Source organism: Larimichthys crocea, chromosome XVIII (assembly GCF_000972845.2).
Source record: "Larimichthys crocea isolate SSNF chromosome XVIII, L_crocea_2.0, whole genome shotgun sequence".
Taxonomy (NCBI): Eukaryota; Metazoa; Chordata; class Actinopteri; family Sciaenidae; genus Larimichthys; species Larimichthys crocea.
In genome coordinates, this window is record NC_040028.1 from 13,579,136 (window position 1) to 13,603,323 (window position 24,188).

The following is a 24,188-nucleotide window of genomic DNA, read 5'->3' on the forward strand; positions in this document are numbered from 1 at the left end:
ACTGGATGTTAAAAAAACATTAAGAGGAAGCACTCAACAAAAAAGAGACATACGCAGCTGAGATTTAAAGAGGATTTGTTAGATGACAGACTTCTTGGAAGTCTAAAAATAGATGTGCATGAATGGAAAGGAAAAAGAAAAAAAAAAAGCTTTCCTGCTGATTTCTCTCAGTTCTGTTTCATCTTGGCCCACGCTGAGATGTCAACAGACCCACTGGACATTTGGAGGGAGTGACGCTCTTCAGATGACAGTGATTTAGATGTCCTCTCAGAACTAATTAGACTCTATCCCCAATTTCAGTGTCCTAATTCATCCTTTTTCTCCTCAATTATGCATTGACATATATATCAAACAGAAATGCTCCACATAGATCACACAGAATAGAGAGGAGTCAATCTGTTCCCTCAACTTGCACATTTTGCAATTCTGTTGCACAACCCAAGGCTGAAAGATGACATATTACTGCAGCATACTGCTACAAATGCTTCCTGATACTGCCCGATAGACCTTTCAATAAAAGCAAAAACAAGCCCTTCTTATACTCAAACATACTTTATTATGAAAAACACACACAAGGGCTCAGACCCTGTCAAATTAAACTTATATATTACACAAAAGCATTGATGCTGTTGGAAATGTATGATTGCATTAATAGAGTTTATTTTACACAACATATTGACATCTTGACATTATTCTGCAAATTTTCCCAACACAAATCTCGATTGTCTTTAATGGCACAGGAAGGATTTATTATTTCCAACACCCAAAATCATGAGCACTCTCTTAAAAATAAAGCAATACTAGTGCCAAGTTTGCAATTCACAGGGCAGCAAAGAAACACTCCACAAATATCTTTTAACAACAACAACAACAACAACAAAAAAAAAGTACATCAATGGCAGATGAATTTTGATCATTTTCAGGATAGCCACCTTGAAAATATCCTGGAATGAATGAAGATGAAATCTTTCTTTTTTAAATACTGGCTTTACTGGCAATATTTTGGTTAGTCTCAGACTTGGACACAATAAAAACTGAATGTGCAGGGACGGATTTCCACTTCAACATGTTTTACCTGAAAAAGAATCAGCTTTACGGACTGTGCAAAAATCTACCTTACCTTGGCTACATTTACATGCGAGGAGTAACAAGGTTTGTTCATAAGGTTTGTGCGACTGTGCATTCTCCTGCTGGGCTCGATCCGGTCTGGATCAAGCTATTTACATGTGCGAGTGATATCCTGCGATTGACAAATCTCATCTTTGAATACTGTTAAAAACAAAGGAACACTGCTGATTTCACAGATAAAAAAAGGTAAGTAAGTCATTTGTAGTGTGGCTCTGGGGGCAGCTTTTTAAAGTAGAGACGTAGAGCATTCTCCAAACACAAAGGGTCTAATGGAAACATGAGATTGTTTGGTCATTATGGGGAATGTATAATCCAACACTGTTGTAGCTTGTTACAAATCAAAAACTAAACATCAGGATATCTCTGTCCCCGCCAGCACCAACTGACCAATCTTATTTCAATCTCTCTCTTCGTTAGTCCACCCGTAACAGAAACTTTCTGTCTGCTCACAAAAACTTCATTCATTTAATGCCTCCCTCTTTCAATGAGAAATAACGAGTTATTTTTAATATGAGAGAAATAATGATCACAAGAGTTATCGAAGAAACGTACAATGCCTGATAATAAGCCAATGTTGCATCAAATCAAAAGATGATATGCGGACTGCACAGGCCGCAGCTGCTGCTGATGATTAAACCAATCTGAAAAATGTACAGATGAATCTTTGTTAGTGCAGATGACAGAAAAAAGAAAAGGTAGTGAGATGTTTATGTGCCACAGTTAGAAGTTAGTATTAGAGTAAGCTTGGCGTGAGTTTCTGACAGTCACACTTTGTCATGATATTGACACGTTTTAGCTCAAAACTACTTCTGCAACTGTTTTTGCATGAACGCTGTTCTTTTTGTATGAACCCACCCAGTGATTATGGCCTGATACTTCCTATTATGGAAGACGGAGAAAGTTCTACTACGGCACGCTGTTAGTCTCCTCAGCCTCCACCAGGCGGGACTGGTCCGTTTCCAGGACTCGGAACGGAGGGTGGTACTCGAATGCCGTAAAGACTGTGGAGCCAAGATTGTGCTTCTGGTGCAGGAACCAAATAACTGCTGAGACTCCCACGATAGCTACCACGCTGAGAATGACCAGGGTGGACAGCAGCGCGCTGGGCTCTGAGGAGGACAAGTAACAATGTAAGGAAGTGTCACAACCTTAAACACACAATCACAGAAGAATAAGCAAAGAAACGGCACAAGAAAAGGCTCAAAGGTAGACTTACTCTTCTTGGTTTCCACTGCCTCTGTATAAAACAAACAAACAAAACACAGTAAGGTAAGTGGGAAACAATCCTAACTGTATTTACACATTCAACTAAAATCCTTGAAAGACATTTTAAAGTATATGTTGCATAAAAAAATAGATTTCAATCTTACTCTGCTTGGTCTTACAGATCACTCCATTCTCAACATCAGTTAGGCAGCTAACATTTTGCCACTTCCCCGTGTTGCTGTGCAGAGCCACGCATGTATCCATGGGCACGATGTCTAACGGAGAGTTGTCCTCCCAGTTGGTGAATTTAACAGGTTCATCGGTGAACCACCTCATGTCTTCACCTGACAAGACACACCAATCAGCAGGAATATAACCAACCAACCTGTCACAGGTAAATGTTGAAGTGTCCCTTTGCTTTGCTCACTTCAAGATTTTGCACAAACTGTTCCAGCACAAACAATGTTTAAGTATTTTCTCTATATATAAATACAAAAGACACAAATTGAAATCTAATTTAGAGCTTCTAGTGGCTTAGATTCACCCGCTGATGCTTCAAATGACAGCTTGAAACCCCCCCCTCCAATCCAACAGGATTTCCTTATTGTTTTTAAGGATGGAAAGAGCCAAAGTTGTTATACAAACTTTAAAATAGCTGACGCAAGCAGAAAAATATAGGGACAAGGTAACCGACGGTGCTTTATGTTTATAAATCAAACATGCCATTCATGAGGGAAAATGGAGGAGCAAGAAGTTCTGAAAGTGCTCGAATATATAAAGATTAGTCGACCTTCAACCCAGTGACCTCCATACTATTGTTAAAAAACTTGTATTTTTTCCTTTTTGATTGCCGTAGAGAATCAGATTTTATCTTGTGGAAATTATCCGGTGTATTTTCACAGTACTCCGGTCACACGGTACTTACTGTTTGTGTCATAATACATTCCCAGCCACACGTTGACAGTGTCTTTCCACACCTCTGGGCTATATTTAATGACAAACTCATTCTCCTCAGCGCTCTTGATGGTCAAAAGCTCTAGAAAAAGCAGAGCAATGTACAACATCAGGATCACACACACACATGTATATTGAGAATACAGTCCAATTTTGTCTTTAAATATTGTAAATAAATAAATAAGATGTCTCGGGTACCAAATCCTTGGCAGAGGGTTTTTGCTCTTTCAAAAGTGTAGCTTTTGATTTTGTCCTCTTCTCCGTGGACAAAGTGGTAACATTTGTCTTCGAACGGAACCCAGGTGCGTCCATCCGCAGGGCAGTCTGAAAGGGAAAAACACGGGACAAAACATGGTAATGGAAAGATCAGACACCTGACCTAACACACCAAAACATGACATAACCATATCAACATTTTAATACCATGGGGCTACTTTGCATTATGGTTGGTTGTATTCCAGTTTATATGAATCTCCAAACTACCAACAGACCCAGGAAGATAGTTTCAACTTGTGACTATGGTTCCTCTTTTTCTGTGTCTGTTTTGTCATGATTTTCTAGCCTGCATGTGTCATTTGGGATCAGCTTACTTTCCTATGAGGCTCTGCTGTCTGTCAGACATATCCGTCAATACTTGTAGCAGTGTTCTGCCTGATAATAAACTCACTTTACAGTTAATACCAGCTCCATATAACGTTACTGTGCGCACAGGCAGTGTATATAATTGGATTTTGTATGTGTTAGTTGCAAATTAGGCATGATTAGACACCTTCAAGGCAGATATAAAGAATGCTGTCATGCAGGACACTAAACCTAAGTGGGAAAAGCTGAATTTTCCACTTAGGTTGCGTTTTTGGATTTCGCAACATGGGCAAACACACACAACTTTGATCTTATGAGTAAGTATGTTGCCAAATAAAACAACAGTGTCGACATTCAGGAAAGTTGGTTCACGCACTGACATTAATACATTTGCACGGTCTACGTGCAGTTAAAATCAGCTGATATGAAACCCAACACTAAACAAACACACAGGAGCAAACAGCTGAGGACACAGGCCTATACAAACAGAGCTATACCCGCAGAACTTATCACCAAAATATGCGTATTTAAGAGTGGAGACTCGGGGTTTGAGGTCTTACCTCCGGCCAAACTGAGCCGCAGATGGACACACAGCACCAGCACGCAGCACAACACTGATCGGGGACAGTGGGTTTTCCTCCGTGGCTCCATGACGGCGAAAACAGAAGAAATCATGAAGCACACAACTAGTTTCTCTGACTGTTGCACGTCTCCACCAGAGTCCACAGCGACGCGAGCGAGATCCCACCCACCTACACACACGCGCGCACGCACGCACGCATACCAGGCGCAGACACACACCACCACGCGCAAACATGGCCTCAACAACTAGTAACTAGTCCCGCACATTGGTTATTTGTTGTTATTTGGAGATTACAAAAGAAACAAACATTTTATATGACATCAATCTGTAAATGTATGTTTGATAAAGCTTGTTTGGTATTTATGTTCATATGCAAACAGATCATACATACAGTGTGAGATGTTGCACACAGGGACCTCTGGGTGGTGCTGCAAGTACAGTGTTTCTCGCACTGAATGAGGTTTTTGGGTTTGCAAACTGTTGGATGATGATGATGATGATGATGGTTTTTGTTTATTAGATTCCATTTTTAACCTTTTTTGATATTATGTACAATAATACATTTATTTTGAAACTCATATAGCCACCCTGTGTATATGATATATGATATCTGCATGTGAGGCTGTCTTTAAATGGCAGAAGAGGATTTCATAGTTGAAATTTAAATTTAATTAGTTTTTCTTTTCTTTTTTTTTTAAGAAGATTATTTTGCACATTTTGTCTTATTGGAGAGTTTTATAGCTACAGAGTATAACATGCAAGCTGGGTGTAATTGAATCAGTCAACACAACAGTTACAGTCAAGCAGTCATCAGCCATGAAATTCTTCATTCTCAGGCTCCATTAAACAATGTTCAAACAATAAGTGCAGGAGAGGAGAATTTGACACGTAAAATAGTGCGGAAGTCAATATAGGACAGACAACTATAGCTATAACTAGGCATAATGTATCAGAATTCAAGTATCGAGATGTGTATTTATGATACATGGCCATAATAAAAACAAATTAAATTAAATTAATTCATAATAAATAAATAAATAAATATATGCTGTGATGATTAAACAGCTTGTAATTAGGTAGTAAAATACATTAAGATACTCTTGCCTCCCCCTTCCCTCAGTCTCTACACAAACAGGTAAAATAGCATTCATGTTTATCATAACCATCACACATTAAACGAGAACAAACGTAGAAATAAACCTGAAAAGTTAAGACGATTAATCAGCAAGTCGGTTCATTCATTGGCAGAGATTTGTCAATCAAAAACAATCTCTGGTTTCAGCTTTTCGAATATGAGGATTCACTGTTTTTCTCTGGTTTAAAAACAAAACAAAACAAAAACAAAAAAATATATTAAACTCTATTAGAGTCTTATAAATCTATTGAAAAAAAAAACAGTCCCTGGATGAACTGGTAATGAAAATAATTGTCTGTTGTTTCCCTAAACATATTGTATTACTATAAGATTGCATTACATTATTATAAGTGTTATAATGGCTTCAGTTAAATTAGCAGCTCTCCATTATGTTTATTGCTGGGGTAGCAGAGTTAATTGCTTTATTGTTGTGTCCAACCCCTGCATCTACTCTTCATAATTAACATATCTAGTGAAGTGTCAGTCTGGTCAAGTAAATGCCTGAATAATCACAATCAATGTGGTTTGTAATTAGGACATTAGGACATAAGGAAGATGCTTCCTACCTGAGCAGGTGAGGGAGGGGACAAGCAGAGAGGCTTGGGGGGCAGGGTGGTTGTTGTTCAAGAGGAGAGAGGGGGTTGCAACTCCATTGCTTGTAGACGCAGGTGGCACAAACACAGACAGCTGGAGCGTGAGTTTTGCTCCTCGTCTGGAGCTGGTGGCTTCCCGTAGGGTGGCCCAACACTCTGCAGGGTACCGTGGGGACCCATCTGCCATGGCAAGGCCTGCTCACAGACATCCCCATCCACCCACCCTATGGCATACCTCCTGATACCCATAACTCACCCCGCCCAGGCCATACGTGTTGTCCACAATACCATGTGACAGTGTTGATATAGTCATTACCCTATGGGTTGAACGCGTAGCATTTCTTTCGGACAACTAGTACTGAGACAAAGCTATATGGGGTTGAGTGCATGCTGAATTTCTTGTCATATATTTTATATTTTTGTGCATTTTGGAGGAAAGCATCAATCCATGGCAGCTGCAAGAGATAATAATGTGTCATTAACTGATGAGTGAACACCTGAAGGACTGCTTGATGTATGTGTGAGGTACGACGTGGCCACTGTCACATTAATGGTGTCGGCTAACAGCAAAGTGACCCTTTTCCAGCTGCTGCTTTGACAGAGGAACTAAACAGATGTTGTTCCTTTTCTTTCTTCCATTTTTGAGCCTCAGCTGTTGGAGAGCTGCTCAAGTGTCTTTAATATCTAATCATTCAAAGCAGAGGAAACAAAACAAAACACAGAATATCTTTATGAGTGTATTGTGGTTTCCAATCTCCATCTCTTTTTTTTTTGTGTAAAGATAAATCCGACAAGATATTAGATTCAAGCAGTCACATAAAAAGGTGATTAATGAACATACGCATATTTTCCAAATTCTCATTAAGCCAGATTCCTTATTGAAACATAAATGTGAGAGACAAAGTGAGAGACAGATTGGATTGGATGGATTTCAGCCCCTTTGAAGCTGCAGCCAAGCTCCACTAACAACCATCATCATATTAAAATGTATTGTTCAACTATTTAAAAGCTGGCAGACTGCACAAACGATGTGTTTACAGCACATCATTTCATCATGAACTAATGCAAAGTTAGCAATCGGGCCACGCGGGATGAAGAAGACTCGGCGACGCGGCGGATTAAAAGTTGAAAATTTTTATTCAAAAATGTCAAAAGAAATGAAAAGAATAAACCTTAGGCAACAATCTACTGAAAGTCTTTGGCTTTAACAAACACTACAAAACAAACATACAGAGGAAAGATTCCTTAAACTATACAAGTTACCACTGGCAATTGTGTGGTACAAGTAAAAAAAAATAAAAACAATAAACTTTCATATAACTCTATGAAAATCTCTTTTTTTTTTCCTCAAGCTGTCTGTACAAAAATCTTCATAAATTAGAACTTTTTCTTATAACTTAATGACTGTTCAACATGGTGGTTACTTATATGAGCAATCGAGCAAATTGGATGCACCTCTGCAACTCTTGACCCAGATACTATGGCACTTGGTTTCAGACACCACTAGCAGCATAAACCTCAACAAGACAGTATTACTTCTCAGTCTCAGGCATTACACAGAAATCTCAAGTATAATCACGGCGGCCCCTTTACATTTGTCGCGCACCGTAGCTAACTACGGAGGAAATGCTGCTGTGAGTTTGTCTAGACCCCAAGACAAAGCAACAAACATGTTTTGTTCCACGGATCCAATGAACACAACGCGACCCTTTGTTGTCATTGTTGGTCTTTTAACATCTTTAGATCAGCCTCTGGAATCTGTCGCCCATATAAGCAGCAGCTCTTTCAAAACAGCTCTTTGTAACTGAATGTGTGAACATGAGTAGAAACATGTTGTGCCCCCCCCCCCCACCCCCACCCCACCCTAATAATAATAACAACAAAACATCATAAAAAAAAAAAAAGGTTTAAAGAAAAAACAAAAAAGTATTCAAAACAACCTATAAGGAAACAGCTGGATGTGGCCAGCTCCTGAGCGTGGCACTTGGTCTGGAAGGGCGGGCTGGACCTGCTAACCCGACCTAGTACAGAGGAGAAAGAAAACTCTGAGGTAGATAACTGGTCTGACTGACCACCAGGTCGAATCACATGCTTATACGAGGACACCATAATCAAAAAGCCTGCTGTAATCCACTATAATCAAAAAACAAATTAGTACTGTCCTTTCATAGTTTTCTTCTTTTTTTTTAAATTTAATTTAGACTCAATCTTTACTAAAATATTTTGTATTTTAAGTATGGAATTCATCTGTGGCACTTGTTGGATCCAGGCCTTCCTTTATGCTTTAATGTGTCCGTACTGTACTAATATCTACTGATGACAACTGAATGTAAATATAGAAAAAAAGGCACACTGTCCAAAAAACTGCAATCTGGTTTGCAGAGTCACTTCTGCCCTGGTTAAAGAGACAAATGATGCTATTTCCTCAGTGTACTAGCTCACAATCTTTGGTGAAGTAAACCACAACACAAAGTGCCCAGTTTGTTTGTTTCTTATCCGAGAGCGAGGTGCAATAAAATACACATACTCATCATTTTAACCTCCAACTCCAACTGAACTTTTGCGTAAGTTCCGTCACAAGGCTTTGATGAGGTTTTTTTTTTCCTTTTTTGCACAATCATGAGTCTTGTGTTTTCTGGTTAATTTTTTTTTCTTCTTTTTTTTCTTTTTTTTTTGCAAATAAAAGTGAAAAAGACACACCCCATCAAAAAAACAATGAACATCACCCAAAAAAAACCCGACAAAAACACAAACAACAAACAAAACACATTTGCCCCGTCTTGTTCCCCGACCCCACCAAGTTCGGTTTAGGCTATTCTACAATAGTAATCAAAAAAAGGCGAGATTCAACAGGTGAACTTTCAGCAGAATTTCTAACATATTCCAACATCCAGAAACATGTAGGGCCTTCTTACTAAATAAATATAACATCCAGTAAAATCATCAGATGTGAAGTCATTCAAAAACATTTTCTCTTCTACTTTTTTATCAGTTTTTTTGAAGGGGAAAAACAATAACACATAGATTTTTTTTCTTAAAAAGAAAAAAAACCCCTACATAGCTCATTTCCAAGGCAATAGCGCTTATTGCCCTTCTCTGTGGTGGGTGGTCTATACAACTTCTGTATCGAAACTATGAAGGCAAAACTTGAATCCGACAGCAAGATCAATCTAAGGTACTAAGAGAAATCACTTTACAAGAAAAACAACACTTAACACTTCACCATAGCAACACTCACACAGCAAGCACAAAAACATCGTTTGCAAATTGTCCGGCTGAAGGAAAAAAAAAAAAAGACTCAGAAAAAGAAATCTGGAAATATTAACAAAAGACTCATTTACTATCATGCACTTTGAACGACTAGTTACATGATTCTTTCTTGCATCCTGTGGCAATCCTCTGTAAAAAATAAACGTTTTCTAGTATGAAAATAAAACTTTTTCAAAACTTTCTTTTTTTTTAAATAGAATCTGATGAACTCAAGATATTCTCTCTGAAAATGATACCAAAAATAGTCTCACTTAAACATTTGCAGAACCTGTGCAAAACAGTGAAAAGATCCTTAGCATCCATTGCATTTGTGTAGACAGGATTGCTTTAGCTGTTGTCCGAACGTTACCTCAGCACTACTTGGTTTGTTGGAAAGAATATGGGGAATGATTGCCGGATGAGTCCACTTGTGAATGTGCACCATTTTCCTGGAAGAGAGAGTGTAAAATAAGTCTTTGCCATTAAATGTTTTAAATAAAGATAATATTTTACACGCATGGTGATTTTAATGCACGCACCTCCACGGTTTGTGTCTGCATGTGTGCATATTGTGGGATATATGCTCCTTGCATAGCTGTGTTGGCAGCCATAAACTGCAAAATAAAGAAGAGAAAGATTCAGTCACATATAGAGTGTTCATGATCTATACAATTTACAGTTTGAAGTCTGTGTAAAATAAGAATAAATATGTGTTCTGAGTTTGTCAGACCAAAGAAGAAAGTGTTATTAACCACCCGGACGAATTTGAATGATTAAAAATATCAAGTTTATGGAATTAGGTGTCAAAATCGGATAAAAATTAGCAGTATTCTCAGCTCCATGCGCTGAAGCCACGCCCACTCGTGGGAGCAGTCGCGCACCAATTTTAAAGCGACTGAAACGTGTCAGATGAGTTCAGAAAGTTACATGACTAACACTGAAACACGAGATGAATTAATCTCTATCTCTCTGCTCGGGGTGCAGGGGTATGCTCAGGGTGGCCTCAGCGTGTCATCGAGCCACCCTTTAGGACCGCCCACAAAATCCTGGACTGAAAACTGGTGAAACTGTTTTAACCTCTGACGCCACATTTCAGTAATATATCGTTCAAAGTCTTTTCACATGTTTTAGCGACTATTTTTCAGCATATTTAATGTATTTTGAAAGAAATCTCAGCATTGCCTTTACACTGACTTTAAGGAAGCGCCTTTTACCACCTTATTCTCAGTTAAGCAAAATGCGTGAACTCATTTCTGATCCCATGGAGAGTTCTCTCACCGTTCCTGCACTGCCCAGAGAGAGGTGACTCATCTGCTGTGAAAGCGGGGCCATCATAGATGTAGGCTGTAGTGACATAGATGGGTCCATAGAGGGCGATATCACTGTCCCCTAGAAGAAAAGGGAGCCCAGATGAGAGGAATGTATGGCAGCGATTATAAAATAAGTAAACACATAACGAGTTTTGTAGGATTGGATTTAAGGCAAAGAGAAATGGAGTAACCTCAGACTTTAAATCTCACAGCAGAAGGTGAACAGTCACAAGTTGAACAAGTTATCTATAAGCGTCTTGGTTGGCCTGATACATCTAGCAATGTTTTCTCATCTTCGCTGGCTCATTTTCAAAGCAAAAAAAGGACTCTTCGCTCTCAATTCAAACCCATCTGTTATAAAATATTCGTCATCTGTCCTCAAACACACAGCCTCATATAGCCTCTAAAAAGCAGTCGTTTTCACATTTCTATACAAACACTTTACGTAAATCCTCAAAGATCACAGTCGCCTTATGTGTAACTACTACTCTCACATATTGTGTCTGTTTGTTTACAGAAAAATGTTTTAATTCTGTTACAACCACACAGGGGTAAACAAAACAAAAAAAGATGATGGAGATAGTTTGTTCTTACTGGGTGCTGCATTATGTAGGGTTGATGAGGCACCCAGGATGGGTTCTGCACCTTAAAACATCACACAAAAACACTCCGTAAACACAGTGACACAGAACAGCTGCTATTTCCAGAGATCACATGCTGCTGTGGTTGGCACAGCAACAATGGCTACAGTGCCCTCACATATTTAACCCACATTCCCAAATGACAATCCTGAAACTTGATGATTTATAAACATAAATACGTAAAAAACGCGTCAAAGCTGAAGAGAGTCAAACCTGGTATGTTGAAACCGGAGACATGTATGGAGACATAGACGTTTGAGCAATCATCCTGTTTGAAATACTGTATGCTGGTGGGAAAAATCTGTGAACACAGAATAAAAATATGTTTTTATAAAAAACTACAAAGCAAGTTAACTACAGTGAGATATATACTGTCTGCAACAGAGAGAGCAGTCTAATCTGGTTTTGTAGCTTACCCGTTTTGCATAGCAGCTGCACTGGGGTCATATGTGAGCGTCATTCCAGCCTGGGAGCAAAACAAGGCACAGGTTTGGCAACTACACTGAAGCATGCAACATCAACACTTAACCAACACATCATACAAAAAGTCTATTGTGTATCTATTGTGCTGAAACCGGAAAGAGGACACCCCTGACTACATAACATCTTATAAAATGTATACATGAACAGCACAACTCAATAAAAAGACAGATATGCTACATGTAATTTATTTCTTTAGATGACGCTTAAGCGACACTTAAAACAATAAAGTCACACGGAAGTGGCTCTACTTGTAATATTTCTTATACTAGCTGTTGTTTATCGTTCATCAGCACTTGACCTTGTATGGTGTGAAATATGTGCTTTATTATTCCTATCTGGTTATGAAAAGGTTCCCATCAGCCACTCACTCCAACGTGAGCACCACTCACCAGTCTGGAGTCACCGTCCCTTCCCCAGCCTCGACCATTCTGGGCAAATTTATTCTGACTTTGTCTCTTTTTCTGCCCACCGTCAGCAAACTTGCACAGCAAGGGTTGAGGTGGTGCTAAAGAGAGAGAGAGAGAGAGAGAGAGAGAGAAAAGTGGGGAGAGAATAAAATAAAAAGGCCTGTCTTAAACAAACACACACAATGCTGTCTGTCACTGCTTGCTATACAGTCATTTAATCCCTGAAGCCTGGGAGTGCACATTTACAAGCCAGCCATGGGAACACAGACATCTAATTTGGCAGCTGTGGAGCTGTAATCCCCTCCCCTTCCTAAAGGAGGCAAGGCCAGCAGAGACTATTTCAGTCTAATAATCCAATTAAAAAGCTTAGAGAGGGAGTGGAGGCCACACAGAGCAGCTCTCTCTCTCTCTCTCCCTCTCTCGGTTTCTTTGTCTGTCCTCTGCTACTTATGGCTGAGTGTATATGAGCTCTTTACCAGCAGACTTACTGACTCCTGTTAGAAGCATAAATCACTTGGCTGACCACTTCATCCTGCTGTCATAAGACAAAATTCTGCAGTCTTCTTTCACATATTCTATTCCTGGTATATTATTTATAATAAGTTTCTGCAGTGCAATGCCTGCGGATGTAGCATGTCTTACCTGGAACACCTGCAGGTGTCTTAATAAACTTTCCGTTGAAGTGGGAAATGACAGCGTCACACTTTTCGGTCGACTCCATCCTAAAAGACACACAGATCGCAAGTACTGTTAAGTGCAGCGTGATGAGGGTGAGCAGGTACTTTCCAAAAACTGTTTCCTATCTGGGTGGGTGGAAGGGGTGGTTTGATGTAAAAGATTATAAGCCCAATATCTACATATGTTGTGGATTCAACCTGTTTATTATTCACCATTTGTGCCACACAGACCTATTAGTGTACGCCCACGGACGCACAAACATTCCGATGATGCATTATATTTTTGTTTCGTCAATTATAACCGCGGCCCTTGCTCATCAGGTATTTTAGTCAGACGTCAGGTTGTGCAAGTACGGCTGGTGGAAGCCAGCATCACCACTATAATTAAATCACTGAGTCATTGTGAAAGTATTTCTAAAGATGTTTTCTGTTTGTCCATACGTGATTTTTTTTTTCTCCTTTTCTCTGTAATTGTCAACATAGCTGTCTGTTTTTTGGGGTTTTAATTTTAGACATGAAACATTTCTGCGTTGAACTGCATGAGGGGATTTTTATGGCGAGAAATCTGCAAAACACAGAGCGATTTAAAAAAGTGTTATTTAACTTTGTTTTAAAAAATCATTTATGATTGGTAGCTGCTATCACGAGCCTGGATCTCAAACCTCGGGGACTGTTAGCACTATTGTATCTCAAAATAAATACTGCATTTCCTACAGACTTTGTCGCTTAATGTTGTGAGTGGGATATTACTACTCCCTTCCCCCGTCCCTGACGTCACTTCCATGTTATTAGTCGAACTGTGATCTTTTCCTGTTTACTGCTCTTCTCGGTATAAAGCATCATCTTGGTTGGATGCCGTTTATTTTGTTAAATTATACCAATGTGTTGACATATTCTAGATTTACTGATGTTAAAATGCCATATGAAGCACCAGTAATCTCCAGCATCTCTTATTATTGTTCCAGGTCCATGAGTCATCGGCGATAAATCACACAAGGGTCTGACCTCGCAAAGCCCACTCCTCTGCTGCCTCCGCTGGAGTCCCTCAAGATGCGCGTGGATATGACCTGGCCAAAGTGCTTTAACATGTTCTCCAGCTCTTGCTCATCCATCGACAAAGGCAGGTTGGAGATGTACAAGTTTGTCGGGTCTTGTTCTTGTTGCTGCGTGGCGAGAAAAACAGAAGGAGGAAGCAAAAAAGGAAATGTAATTACACTATAGGAAATGCTTGAAACACACATGGAAAACAAAAACAACATTCCTTTGTCGTATCATATTCACACTGGTTTAACTAGCATGTAAAGTAGAGGGAGGAGGATGCTTACAATTTAATAGAATTTATCCCTGGAAATGGCTAAACATTTAATAGACTAATTTGAACCACGGTAATGTGGTTATCATGTGTCTGCTTATCTCTGCCTCTTCCTGTTGGGGGTTTTAGGTAGTAAAGGGTCACTATGAGCAGTGATAAAAATAGAGATTTGCATGCAGCTCACGCCGGCTTAAGGCTCACATCAGCTGATTTCTCGCCGTATTTTAATAGCATCAGCAGAAACATAAGACACGGCTATGAGTCCCAGGGGAGCGGCCTCTCGCCATTAATATTCATCAGTGTTGTGCTGTTCAGAGTCAGCTACAGGGACAGGTTGGATTACTAAAAGTAATACATTGAGAGAAAAATCAACATTTGAGAGTTAGAGGACGGAGAATGAGCCGCAGCCTGCACTGCAACAAAAACCCAACGAGGGTGACGCAGACTTTGATGGCAAAGCATATATGGTGCCACCTGAATTAGGAAATTGATAAATTAATAATACAACAGGAAGCTGATTTCTTTTCTGCTGTAATCCATCACTTGATCATTACTTCAAGATGAATACTGACATGGCCTTTACTGTCACAAAGTAACTATCCCAGAAAAAAAACATACTTAAAAGAGGGTTTCAGCGTGGGGTGGATGATACTATGTGACTCTGTCATCACTCGGAGAAATGTTTCCGCTTTGAATGCCACCCGTCAGTCATTCACCATGCACGCTGACAGGAAGTATGACCTGCTGTAAAAATGATGTGATCTACTGCAAAGATGTTCTTCGGCTATTTGACTTAAGGATTGAATGACATAGGATGTGTGTAAAGATATATGTATATACTTCTAATCTTTAACCAGGGTATACAAGGTTAGCAATTCTTCTTCTTAGGAACAACCTACTCCACATTCGCGGTAGGTGTCCATTAAAGTCTTTTCCGTACAGCTCCACTGGACGAGTTGGGACTCAAGAGCACTGCAGTGAGTTCACTTTCCCCACCTACATTTAGCCTGCTCATCCAGGAATCGAACTTTCTGGTCACAAGAAACAATGCTATTCCTCTGCTTTTTCTCCGCACCGCTTGATAAAACTAAGAATACCATGACAGACTATTTTAGCTTTATTAGTAACTTGTTATACAAATGTGCATCAGGTGAATCTATTGCACGTATAGAGACAAAGGGAGGCACATAATCATGTATCACAAGACATTCATTGAAATAACATAAGGTAAAAAGAAGGGAACTCTTATCTGACTACTTCCCACCACCTGCCATTGAAATAATAATGAGAGAAAGCCCATTGAAGGGTGTCTGGCCAGATTTAAAAAAAAAAAAAAAAACAGGAAAGGGGACCTTTGTCAGAGAGTCCATTAAGTCCAAACAAGCTTCGGCAATAGTGAGAATAAAGCTGGAGTGAAAGGCTCACACTTTATAATGGCATTTACCTTCCACAATACAAAGATTAAACTTTGGCATGCCCCTCGAAGCTGCTCTATTTTAATTAAAAAAGTAAAATGGGTGCACAGAGGCATGTCAAGAAGCTCCACAGATCCCCAGACAGGGAAATGAGGCCAAGGGTTCTTGCTCAGTGCTATATGGGAACTAATTTCCCCCGACTGGCTCCTGTTACCATAACAACACAGAATTATTTACTTCCTTTCCGAATGTCAGCGAGAGTAGGTGCCTAAAGTAATACAGTCCTAATTTAAAGCCCTTAATCTGAAAATCTCCCATATTATATTGTGAAGAAATAAAGCTAGACCCGTATTGTATAACTGTCTGTCCTCGCAAACACAGACTGGGCACCATTAAAGCAAACAATTTCAATTCCAACTTGACTCTACTATATCTATAATAACCAAGTCCAAAAAGAGGAAATTAATTTGTCTATTTATGGTTCCTGCAATGCTTTCTTATGTTTTAAACACACTTGTAGCACAAAGCCTTCATTTGATCAATCTTTATTTTTGGGAGGTTAAAGTAAAATAATCATTCAGGGAGATACTAAATGTGGTGCTATGTCAATCTGCTGTCAGCTGTCAAAAGTATTAGTATTACTAGTTTGTTTTTAATACCACATGGGCAGTATATAATGATATAATACTATCAAGTGGTATTGGTATTGAAATGAACAAAACTACAAAAGAAAGAGAAGAAACAAACAGATTTATATTCAGATTTCCACGGCTGCACAGATGAAGAAACAAACAGATTTATATTCAGATTTCCACGGCTGCACAGATGAAACAACAAGGAATAAAATAAGTTCATTGAATATTAATTACTAATTACTACTACTACTACTCGCTAATTACTAGAAACATTAATACAAATGTGTTTGTGTTAAGTGGCTTTTTCTATACCAGCACTGTGTGCAGGTTGTTGTTTTAAAAAAAGGATCTTATTTAGTGTGCCTAGGACTTTTTTCTTTTTCTTTTTTGGGTATCCGTTTTTATGATAGTACTGTATCAAAAAATTCTGGTATCGTGACAACCTCATTTCTGCAGCCTATAGTCTAACTATAAGTACCACCCACGTCTGAAACCCTCGTAAAGCCTGGCCTTTAGGGTACCATCGGTGATGTATATGCACACTAGACTTGCAGAGAAAACACACGTATACTTTAAACCATATATGAATGCATCAGCAAATTACCAAATATATTCAATCCTTGAGGGGCAGATTTACTGAGAAAGTGGTGCGGCACAAATGTGCGCTGCATTAACACTGTGTGAAATATACTATTAATGCAAGATGAGTCAAGCAAGACTTTATGGAAAAAGAAATGGAACGAGGTGAAACGTGAGAACGAGACAAATGAGAAGAGCGAGGAAGACGGAGCGCCGGTGCAGCAGGTGGAGGTTGGAGAAGCTGCTGATACAGCAACCAACGCTGCGACCTCACAAGTTATTAAACCTCAAGACAGAATTCAAGTTTAATGAACACAAACCACGACAGCCTGCGTACGTTTGTTTGCTGTTACACAACAGCCTGATAATGTGTTAATTAATCATTACTGCAAATTGCGCGTCTATATTAAATCCGCGGGAATATATAATCAGCTTGTGTTAACATATCTCAATTAAACGCAAATATAATAATGACAGAGCTGCACATTAGAAACACACAGAGAAGCGTTGGAAAAGTGCCACAGTAAATGCTGCTGAATTGTGTCTAAAATTACATAAATTCCCATTGAAATTCATGATTTAACCCGATGATCTCTGAGTCACCGAGCGGTCTACAGATCTGGAGACATAACACCCTACAGTCAAGGATTCCAGTCTTGCTATTTAATACCTCAAAGATTAGGTTTAAGTTGCCTGACCGGCCAGATGGAGGTGTGACAGTGTTACTGGGTGACTTTGTACGAATGTGATATCAGGATTAGGCTGTAATGAATCCTCACCTTGGCCATCTGAGCCTGGACACCAGTGGTCTTCAGGGCAGCCACAGCTTTCTGAGCTGCAGCAGGGCTGTCAAAGTCCACAAAGCCATATCCTGAGGAGACAAGCAGCACAGTTAGGACAATCTTCTATAACAAGCAAAAAAGAAAAAAGACTGAGCCTCAGTGTTGTGTGGGCTGACCTATACTATGTGTGTTCATTAGTGGGTATAGAAGGTTATACAGTGTATCACTGTGTGGTTTTACAGTATGTTTGAATATATTTCTGCATTATGCAGATCTACTGAACTGTGTTTATTTATGTGTGCCTTTTGTTTGTGTGCCTGTGCGTCTGTGTGTGTAGAAATAGAGGTAGAAAAGTGCTGAAGATGCAGATAACAGTGTGACATTCGTGGCTCAGGTCAGCTCTTTGTCCTGAGGGGTGCAAACAGGGTGTACCTATAGTCCCTAACCTCTACTGCAGCTGCTATATTTAGCCTATTTAAGCTGAATATGGTGAACATGTCAGGGCTCCTACAGCAGAGAACTGGGTCACATTGGTACTAAAACTTTAATGTGAACCCTTACTGGTTATTACTATACGGTCTTGGTGATTCTGAACTGAGTAACAAAAAAACAAACAGCTTTTTTCAAGGTTATTACTAAAGCCGTCTCTGCTTTCTATTTAAAATTCAGTCAGAGCTTTACAAGGTCTTTAATGGTGTCTCCTTTCACTCCGAGCCTTCGATTAACTGGCATCTGTATAATCCAGGGGAGAGTGACAAAGCATTCTCTTAATCCCATCAGCACTGGAGAGAATCAGTGAGTCCCCCCCCCCCCTTTTAGTCAGATGGGCAAGTCTACTAAAACTGGACCAACACCAACACTGTCACTCAGCAGGAAGAGGAGGAGGAGTCAGCCACTGCTTCCCGGGAACCACCCACAGCAGTGACACACCAACAGACAAGGTCTGAGGCTTAAAATAACATGAGCTGGAAGGCAGTCTTAAGGAGCCTGGTTGTCTGTTTCCTGACTTGCCTGGTTCATCTGAGACAACTGCATAGCTGCTGGATGACTGAATGTTTTGTTAGTATTCACACGCTGAATGTCTACCGATTTAGGAGAAAGCGTGGAAGTGATATTCTCTCATACAAGTGAAGTGTTACAAAATTGTGGAGGGCAGTTCATATATAATACAATAAAACAAGGAGAACAACAACATCACACACACCTTTACATTTGTTTGTGGTCTTGTCCAGGATGGCTTTCGTTGATACAATTTTGCCATACCTAGGGGAGGAGCAGAAAGGCGAGGTATTGTTAGCTGGATTATGTACCAGACGGAGCCAGTTATAAAACACACAGAGAGGAAGGGTTGAGCAACAATCTATGACATCACCGTCAAAATATGAGAAACAGGAAGTGGTTTCCATGGGGTGCTGAAAATCCCCACCATGTGAGTGCAAAACTAAACAGTCCCCTTTTCTTCAGCCACACTAAACCACTGTATCGAATGTTAAACAGGGTCGCTGTGTGAACTGGTCATTTGGAAAGTTGAGACGCAGATTTTATTGTAATAATACATAATTACTGTTAGTTTTTTATTTGTTTGTTAAGCTTTATTTCTGACAGAAACAGCTGAAGAGTGACAGGAATGTGGGGAGAGGGAGAGAGACGGGGAATGACATGCGGGAAAGAGCCACAGGTCGGATTTGAACCCTGGGCTTCCGCTGCAAGGACCGGGACTTAATTATATTTAGGAACTGTTGACACTTATAGACGCCTGTAAACGTGCAAACCGCGGAGATTGTGACACTCAGAAGTCTGGTCTGGTTCATGCTGTTGCCATGGTTTCAACAGAACAGTCATGGTATGCGTGTAGAAAGGAAAGCGCTGATGGTAATCTGTGAGTAATGTACCATTTTACTACAATGTCATTAAAAACAAAACAAAACAACAAAATCCTGCAGCAGCTGTTTAAAGACAAAGTCTTGCACACAACTAGTTATTATCTTCTACATGTTATTAACTTTAACTCATTTGTTGTACTGTATAGTAGTTTCTATACTTTGCGGTGTGCAGAGAAAAATCATTTCATTTTGATACATGTTTTTTTCTACAGTGGTCTATGGATGTGGTGTTAAAAATGGCCTTTATAATCTACAGTGTCAATGATACAAACCGTGATGTGCTGCAGTCAGCCAGGGTGATATTTTAGCCAGGGATTAAGCTAAATGCTAAACCAGGTAAAAGAGCATGAACTTATGACCTTCCCTTCATCTGAACTCTAATCTCAAATCATCTGTTGCTACGGCATGTTTCGCTTTTACAATGTCGAGGTTTACCGTGTGAGACGTTTTTGAATGCTGCAGTGAACATTTAAATTCAACCACAGATTAACTTACAAAGTGACAAAACAAGCACGCCCTGTCTTTTAGGTCACATTTGTAGTGTGAAGTTATTTTAAATAACGCTGTGCATCCGAGGCTCTCTCTCTCAGTTATTTTAAATAACGCTGTGCATCCGAGGCTCTCTCTCTCTATCACAGGTTCCTCTGCTACTGTAATAATTTTATCATTCATTGTAATTGTACAATAGGTTTGTGTTGATTTGTTCTGTACACGTGACATTTATTGCACGTCTGTCCATCCTGGGAGAGGCATCCCTCCTCTGTGGCTCTTCCTGAGGTTTCTTCCACCTTTTTTTCCTGTTAAGTTTTTTTTCCTCACTTGAACCGAGGGTCTAAGGACAGAGGGTGTCACTCCCTGTATAGGTTGTAAAGCCCTCTGAGGCAAATGTACTTTATGACTTTGGGCTATACAAATAAAATTTGATTTGATTTGATTAAAAAAATATATTGCATTCAGATTGCAATGGCATCTGAGAGAGTCTGAAAACTCTTAAAACTAAAATCCCTTCATTTGAGGATTAATCTATAATCTAACAACAATAAAAACACCTTTAAAGTAAAAGTGAATTTTAACTTCTTGGGGTTTTTTTTTTATAAAAGTTGGACGTAGAATGAATTCATGGCTCTGCATCGCAAAGTCAGTATCACGCTGTGAAGATGGGGCCTCAGAAAAAAAAAAAAGGCTAATTAAATCTACGTGGCGTCAGGGTGGTCTCTCTACTTGCCAAGTATAAAGCATTCAGCGCACAAAGGGAGCTACGGACGAGCCCAGTGCTGACAGTATCTCTCCTTTATTCACACACATGATATATGAAATGTCTGCTGCTGTCATCCGCGCTCTGTCCTTGTGTGGTCCTCAAGATCACTTTGCATGTTATATTTAAATGAGGCCTGAAACACTGTGGCGTTTGTTAGAATCTCATATATATATAGGCCTACACACGAATCCATAGGTGGCTCACCACGCTGGCTGCATGGCTCAGAACTAATGTATTCGTTATAGGAAGCTGATTAAATTTTAAATCCTTCTTTGTGAGATATTTAAATAATGACTGCATGGCTCAATTTGTCATTCAACATGATCTTATCAGAAAGGAAGATAATATACTTGACTGATGACTAAGAGAAAACTATGTACATTTCTGATCCTTTCAGTTCAATAGTGTGCTTTTGTACTTTTAACATGGCATATTTACAACTTATGTTTCATTTTTTCACACCTTTTTTTTTCTATTTTAACAAATACATGTCAAAACGGTCGATGCAAATTAGACTCTAGAACTAAGTAGGCCAAAAAATCAATGACTCATCAATAGCAGATAATGATGAGAGGAAGTGCGGTACTCACGGCTGACAGAGCTTGACCAGGTCATGGTCTGTGGTTGAAGGGGACAGGCCTCGGATGTATAGGTTGGTTTTGCTGAGCTGGTCCCAGCCTGCAGTGCTGCTGCTGCTGCTGCTGCTGTTGTTGGTGCTGCTGTTAGTGCTTGGGCTGGGTGGAGCCATGGGGTGTGACGATAGAGCAACAAGTGGCTGGAACAGTGAAGGAAACAAAGAGAGAGGCTAGGTTGAATTCAAGATGGGTGTGGTTGGGTGTGTTCTTCTGACGTCACAATGATCTGGATGAGCCAGAAGTACACTTCACACGATCACCACCGGCAAAGCAATTAGTCAGTCTTTAAAACGGCAATAACTGATTTCGTGGTCACTTTGGAGCAGCAGAAACACACTGAAAACACAAATTCACATATTGTTACCGTATATGTCGAAGCTGTTTGCTTATTTACGCATCCAGCTGTAACATAACCATTCATTTGGCTCCATGCTAACAATGTTCATCTGCCGATTAATGCTGGGCAGATGTAAGTAAGTGTAACATCGCTTACAAATGATGCCGATGAGAGCGTTGAAAAACCAGTAAAGCCGCAGCAAAGGACGAATTTAAAAATGCTGAAATGCTCCGTAGAGCTGAGGGACGAGCTACTCACTACAAGTGACCCCCTTGACGGGCACATTGCTGATTTAACAATATTGCTTAAAGCAGTTTTAAGTAAACGTAATCCATGTCCAAGTCAGGACAAAACAACAACTAGCTGCACTTTTCAGAAAAAAAAGGAGGGATATACCTAGGAGATAAATATATATTTATGTCTGAGCAAGCTGTATCAGAACATGACTGACATTTTGCATGACGTGTCTGTGTGAAAAAGCCTGCGTTGTCACTCATATATCCTCGCATATTAAGAGAGAGAGAAAAAAAAAGATAAACTGTTTGGACACTCCATCATTGGTGTCATGTGGGTTTAAGTCGAAGATTAATGTTTTACAGAGCGGCGATCCATATCTGCAGAGCCGTCTCCATCACACCTTTGCAGTCAGCACAATCAGGGTCCACAGGGGCTTGTAGCACTGACATCAGTGTCACACTAATTCCACACAGCCTCGAGGTGTCGAATAAGCTATTCGCAGGTCAACATAAACAATCATCTCCGTTGTTGTGCCAGACTTCTTAACCGCGGCGCTCTCATTAACGAGTAACCTTCATATGTTCACGTCTGTTTGAGTGAGTGACACGTCTGTATGTCTCTTCTAATTACTGAGATAATATAAAACAGTCAAATAACACTGACACTGCAATTTTCACGTTCGACTCAGTTTGGCTCATTTTCTTGGGACTTAAGTACAGCTTATAATAGCTGCAGAGGGCCTGTCCATCTAAAGGCAAAGGCAAGGAGAAGGGGGTAAAAAAAAGAAAAGAAGGGAAATTCTCCCATGATTGAGCAACTTTGTGCTTCGTGTTTACAAGATACAGATGTCATAGTCTGAAAGAGGAGTCCCCCTCAGGGATTTGTCTTCTTCTTTACTATCCAACGCTGATTATCCCTCACCCCTCACCCTCCACCCACCCCGGCTGAGGAGTCACAAGCTGAGAGGAAGCTGCTGGAATCCGAAGCATGAAGTGGTGACAGGATTGAGCAACCCAAGTCTGGACTACAGCCTAGAGGATCTTCTCCTGTGACCGAGACAGTTTGATCTACCGTTTCCCGAACTCACTTTGACTGGAAGTGACTAAACATGAATTCACCAAAGAAACAGGAATTACGTCTGAAGTTGTAGTTTGGCACCAAATGTGACGAACTTCCTCACTGGTGTGTGACAGTCTTGAGGTTCTGTACCTCCTTTAACATGGAAAGTGTGTTTCTTCTTCACAAAGCCTAAATAAATATACAGTTACAACCTATTTTCCAGCATCTCAAAAGACAGATACTCGAGCGGTAAATGTTGACTGATGAAACACACCCTGCAAAAAAATGTAAAGCTGCTGTTATTCCCTGTTTACTTGAGTCGGTTGGTTCGGTTTCGGGCAGGAATCTCCGGAAAGGGATCAAGTATGGACATTTTAAACCGAGATCTTTATGTTAGTGACTAGAACAAAAACAGTAATAAGTTGAGAAAGACACAACCAAGTGTGGGGAATCAATGTGAGTAGAGATAAAAAAGCTTTTAGACTTGAAAAAGCATTTGTATTCAACTTATAACTTATAATAAATGAGACATGGCATGGTGTGCACTCCAGTAATAGTTTACAACATATATACAAACACACAAGACAAGCCTGCCACAAGTGCCCTGAAGTCTGTTTTCAGAGTCTTGGCTTCAGGTGAGAGCAACTTCCCTTTTTTTTGTGTGTGACAGAAAAGGGATTTCTGCTTTTCATACATCTGCCTGATACTCAGTGGCAGGACTGTAAGAGACTGTGATAGGGGGGAGAGGACAGCATCTTATCAGCCAGCTCCAGACCAGCAGTGCCTGTCATATCCGAGCTGGAAATACACATGGCTTCCAGTAACAGGCCTCGCCCATGGAGCTTCTAGCCAAAGGATAACAGCATGAGCACGACAGCAGAAAGTAAATATGCATATTTAAATATTTTGGCTAAAGGGAGCTTTAAAAAAATGTGTATGTGTATATATATATATATATATGTATGTATGTATGTCAGACGAAATCTGGCTCTGAAGTCCCTGCAAAAGGTTTGTGAGCTGAGCGGCACATTTTCATACGAATCTAACAGCCGACACTTGTGTCGGAAAAGGTAATTAGAAAATGAACCGGATGATTACAAGAGAGGGC

At 39.9% G+C, this 24,188-nt stretch overlaps 2 protein-coding genes across 5 annotated transcripts in view; both read right to left on the reverse strand.

The window, feature by feature from the left end:
* Nucleotides 1-536: 536 nt before the first annotated feature.
* cd302 (CD302 molecule) lies at nt 537-4,629 on the reverse strand. 2 transcript variants are annotated; one of them, XR_002041639.2, is made up of 7 exons: nt 4,431-4,629; nt 3,487-3,612; nt 3,260-3,370; nt 2,499-2,678; nt 2,345-2,365; nt 1,984-2,237; nt 537-1,769 (listed from the first exon to the last, which is right to left on the reverse strand). XR_002041639.2 is itself a non-coding variant. In XM_019255238.2 (6 exons), the coding sequence occupies exons 1-6, from the start codon at nt 4,543-4,545 to the stop codon at nt 2,035-2,037; spliced, it is 756 nt and encodes a 251-aa protein (XP_019110783.2). In that variant the 5' UTR covers nt 4,546-4,629; the 3' UTR covers nt 537-2,034. The 2 variants fall into 2 exon arrangements, 1 of the variants encoding a protein (XP_019110783.2); XM_019255238.2 differs by having other exon boundaries at nt 537-2,237.
* Nucleotides 4,630-7,299: 2,670 nt separating this feature from the next.
* Nucleotides 7,300-24,188, reverse strand: part of rbms1b (RNA binding motif, single stranded interacting protein 1b) — a 21,440-nt gene continuing 4,551 nt past the window's right edge. For 2 of the 3 annotated variants that reach the window (XM_019255235.2, XM_019255236.2), the window contains 12 exons: nt 21,403-21,587; nt 18,876-18,934; nt 17,669-17,760; nt 13,954-14,111; nt 12,914-12,993; nt 12,254-12,369; nt 11,798-11,847; nt 11,595-11,682; nt 11,335-11,385; nt 10,709-10,819; nt 9,970-10,044; nt 7,300-9,879 (listed from right to left, as the gene is read on the reverse strand). In XM_019255235.2, coding sequence (XP_019110780.1) covers nt 9,808-9,879; nt 9,970-10,044; nt 10,709-10,819; nt 11,335-11,385; nt 11,595-11,682; nt 11,798-11,847; nt 12,254-12,369; nt 12,914-12,993; nt 13,954-14,111; nt 17,669-17,760; nt 18,876-18,934; nt 21,403-21,587 — 1,137 coding nt within the window. In that variant the 3' untranslated portion in view covers nt 7,300-9,807. The remainder of the gene's footprint in view (nt 9,880-9,969; nt 10,045-10,708; nt 10,820-11,334; nt 11,386-11,594; nt 11,683-11,797; nt 11,848-12,253; nt 12,370-12,913; nt 12,994-13,953; nt 14,112-17,668; nt 17,761-18,875; nt 18,935-21,402; nt 21,588-24,188) is intronic. The other variant, XM_019255237.2, reaches the window with a different exon arrangement.

Coding starts and splice junctions, on each gene's coding strand:
- cd302 (XM_019255238.2), bottom strand. CDS start 4,545: ATGATTTCTTCTGTTTTCGCCGTCATGGAGCCACGGAGGAAAACCCAC. Junction 3,371..3,486: donor AACCCTCTGCCAAGGATTTG/GTACCCGAGACA, acceptor TGCTTTTTCTAG/AGCTTTTGACCATCAAGAGC. Junction 2,679..3,259: donor AATGTATTATGACACAAACA/GTAAGTACCGTG, acceptor GTGTCTTGTCAG/GTGAAGACATGAGGTGGTTC.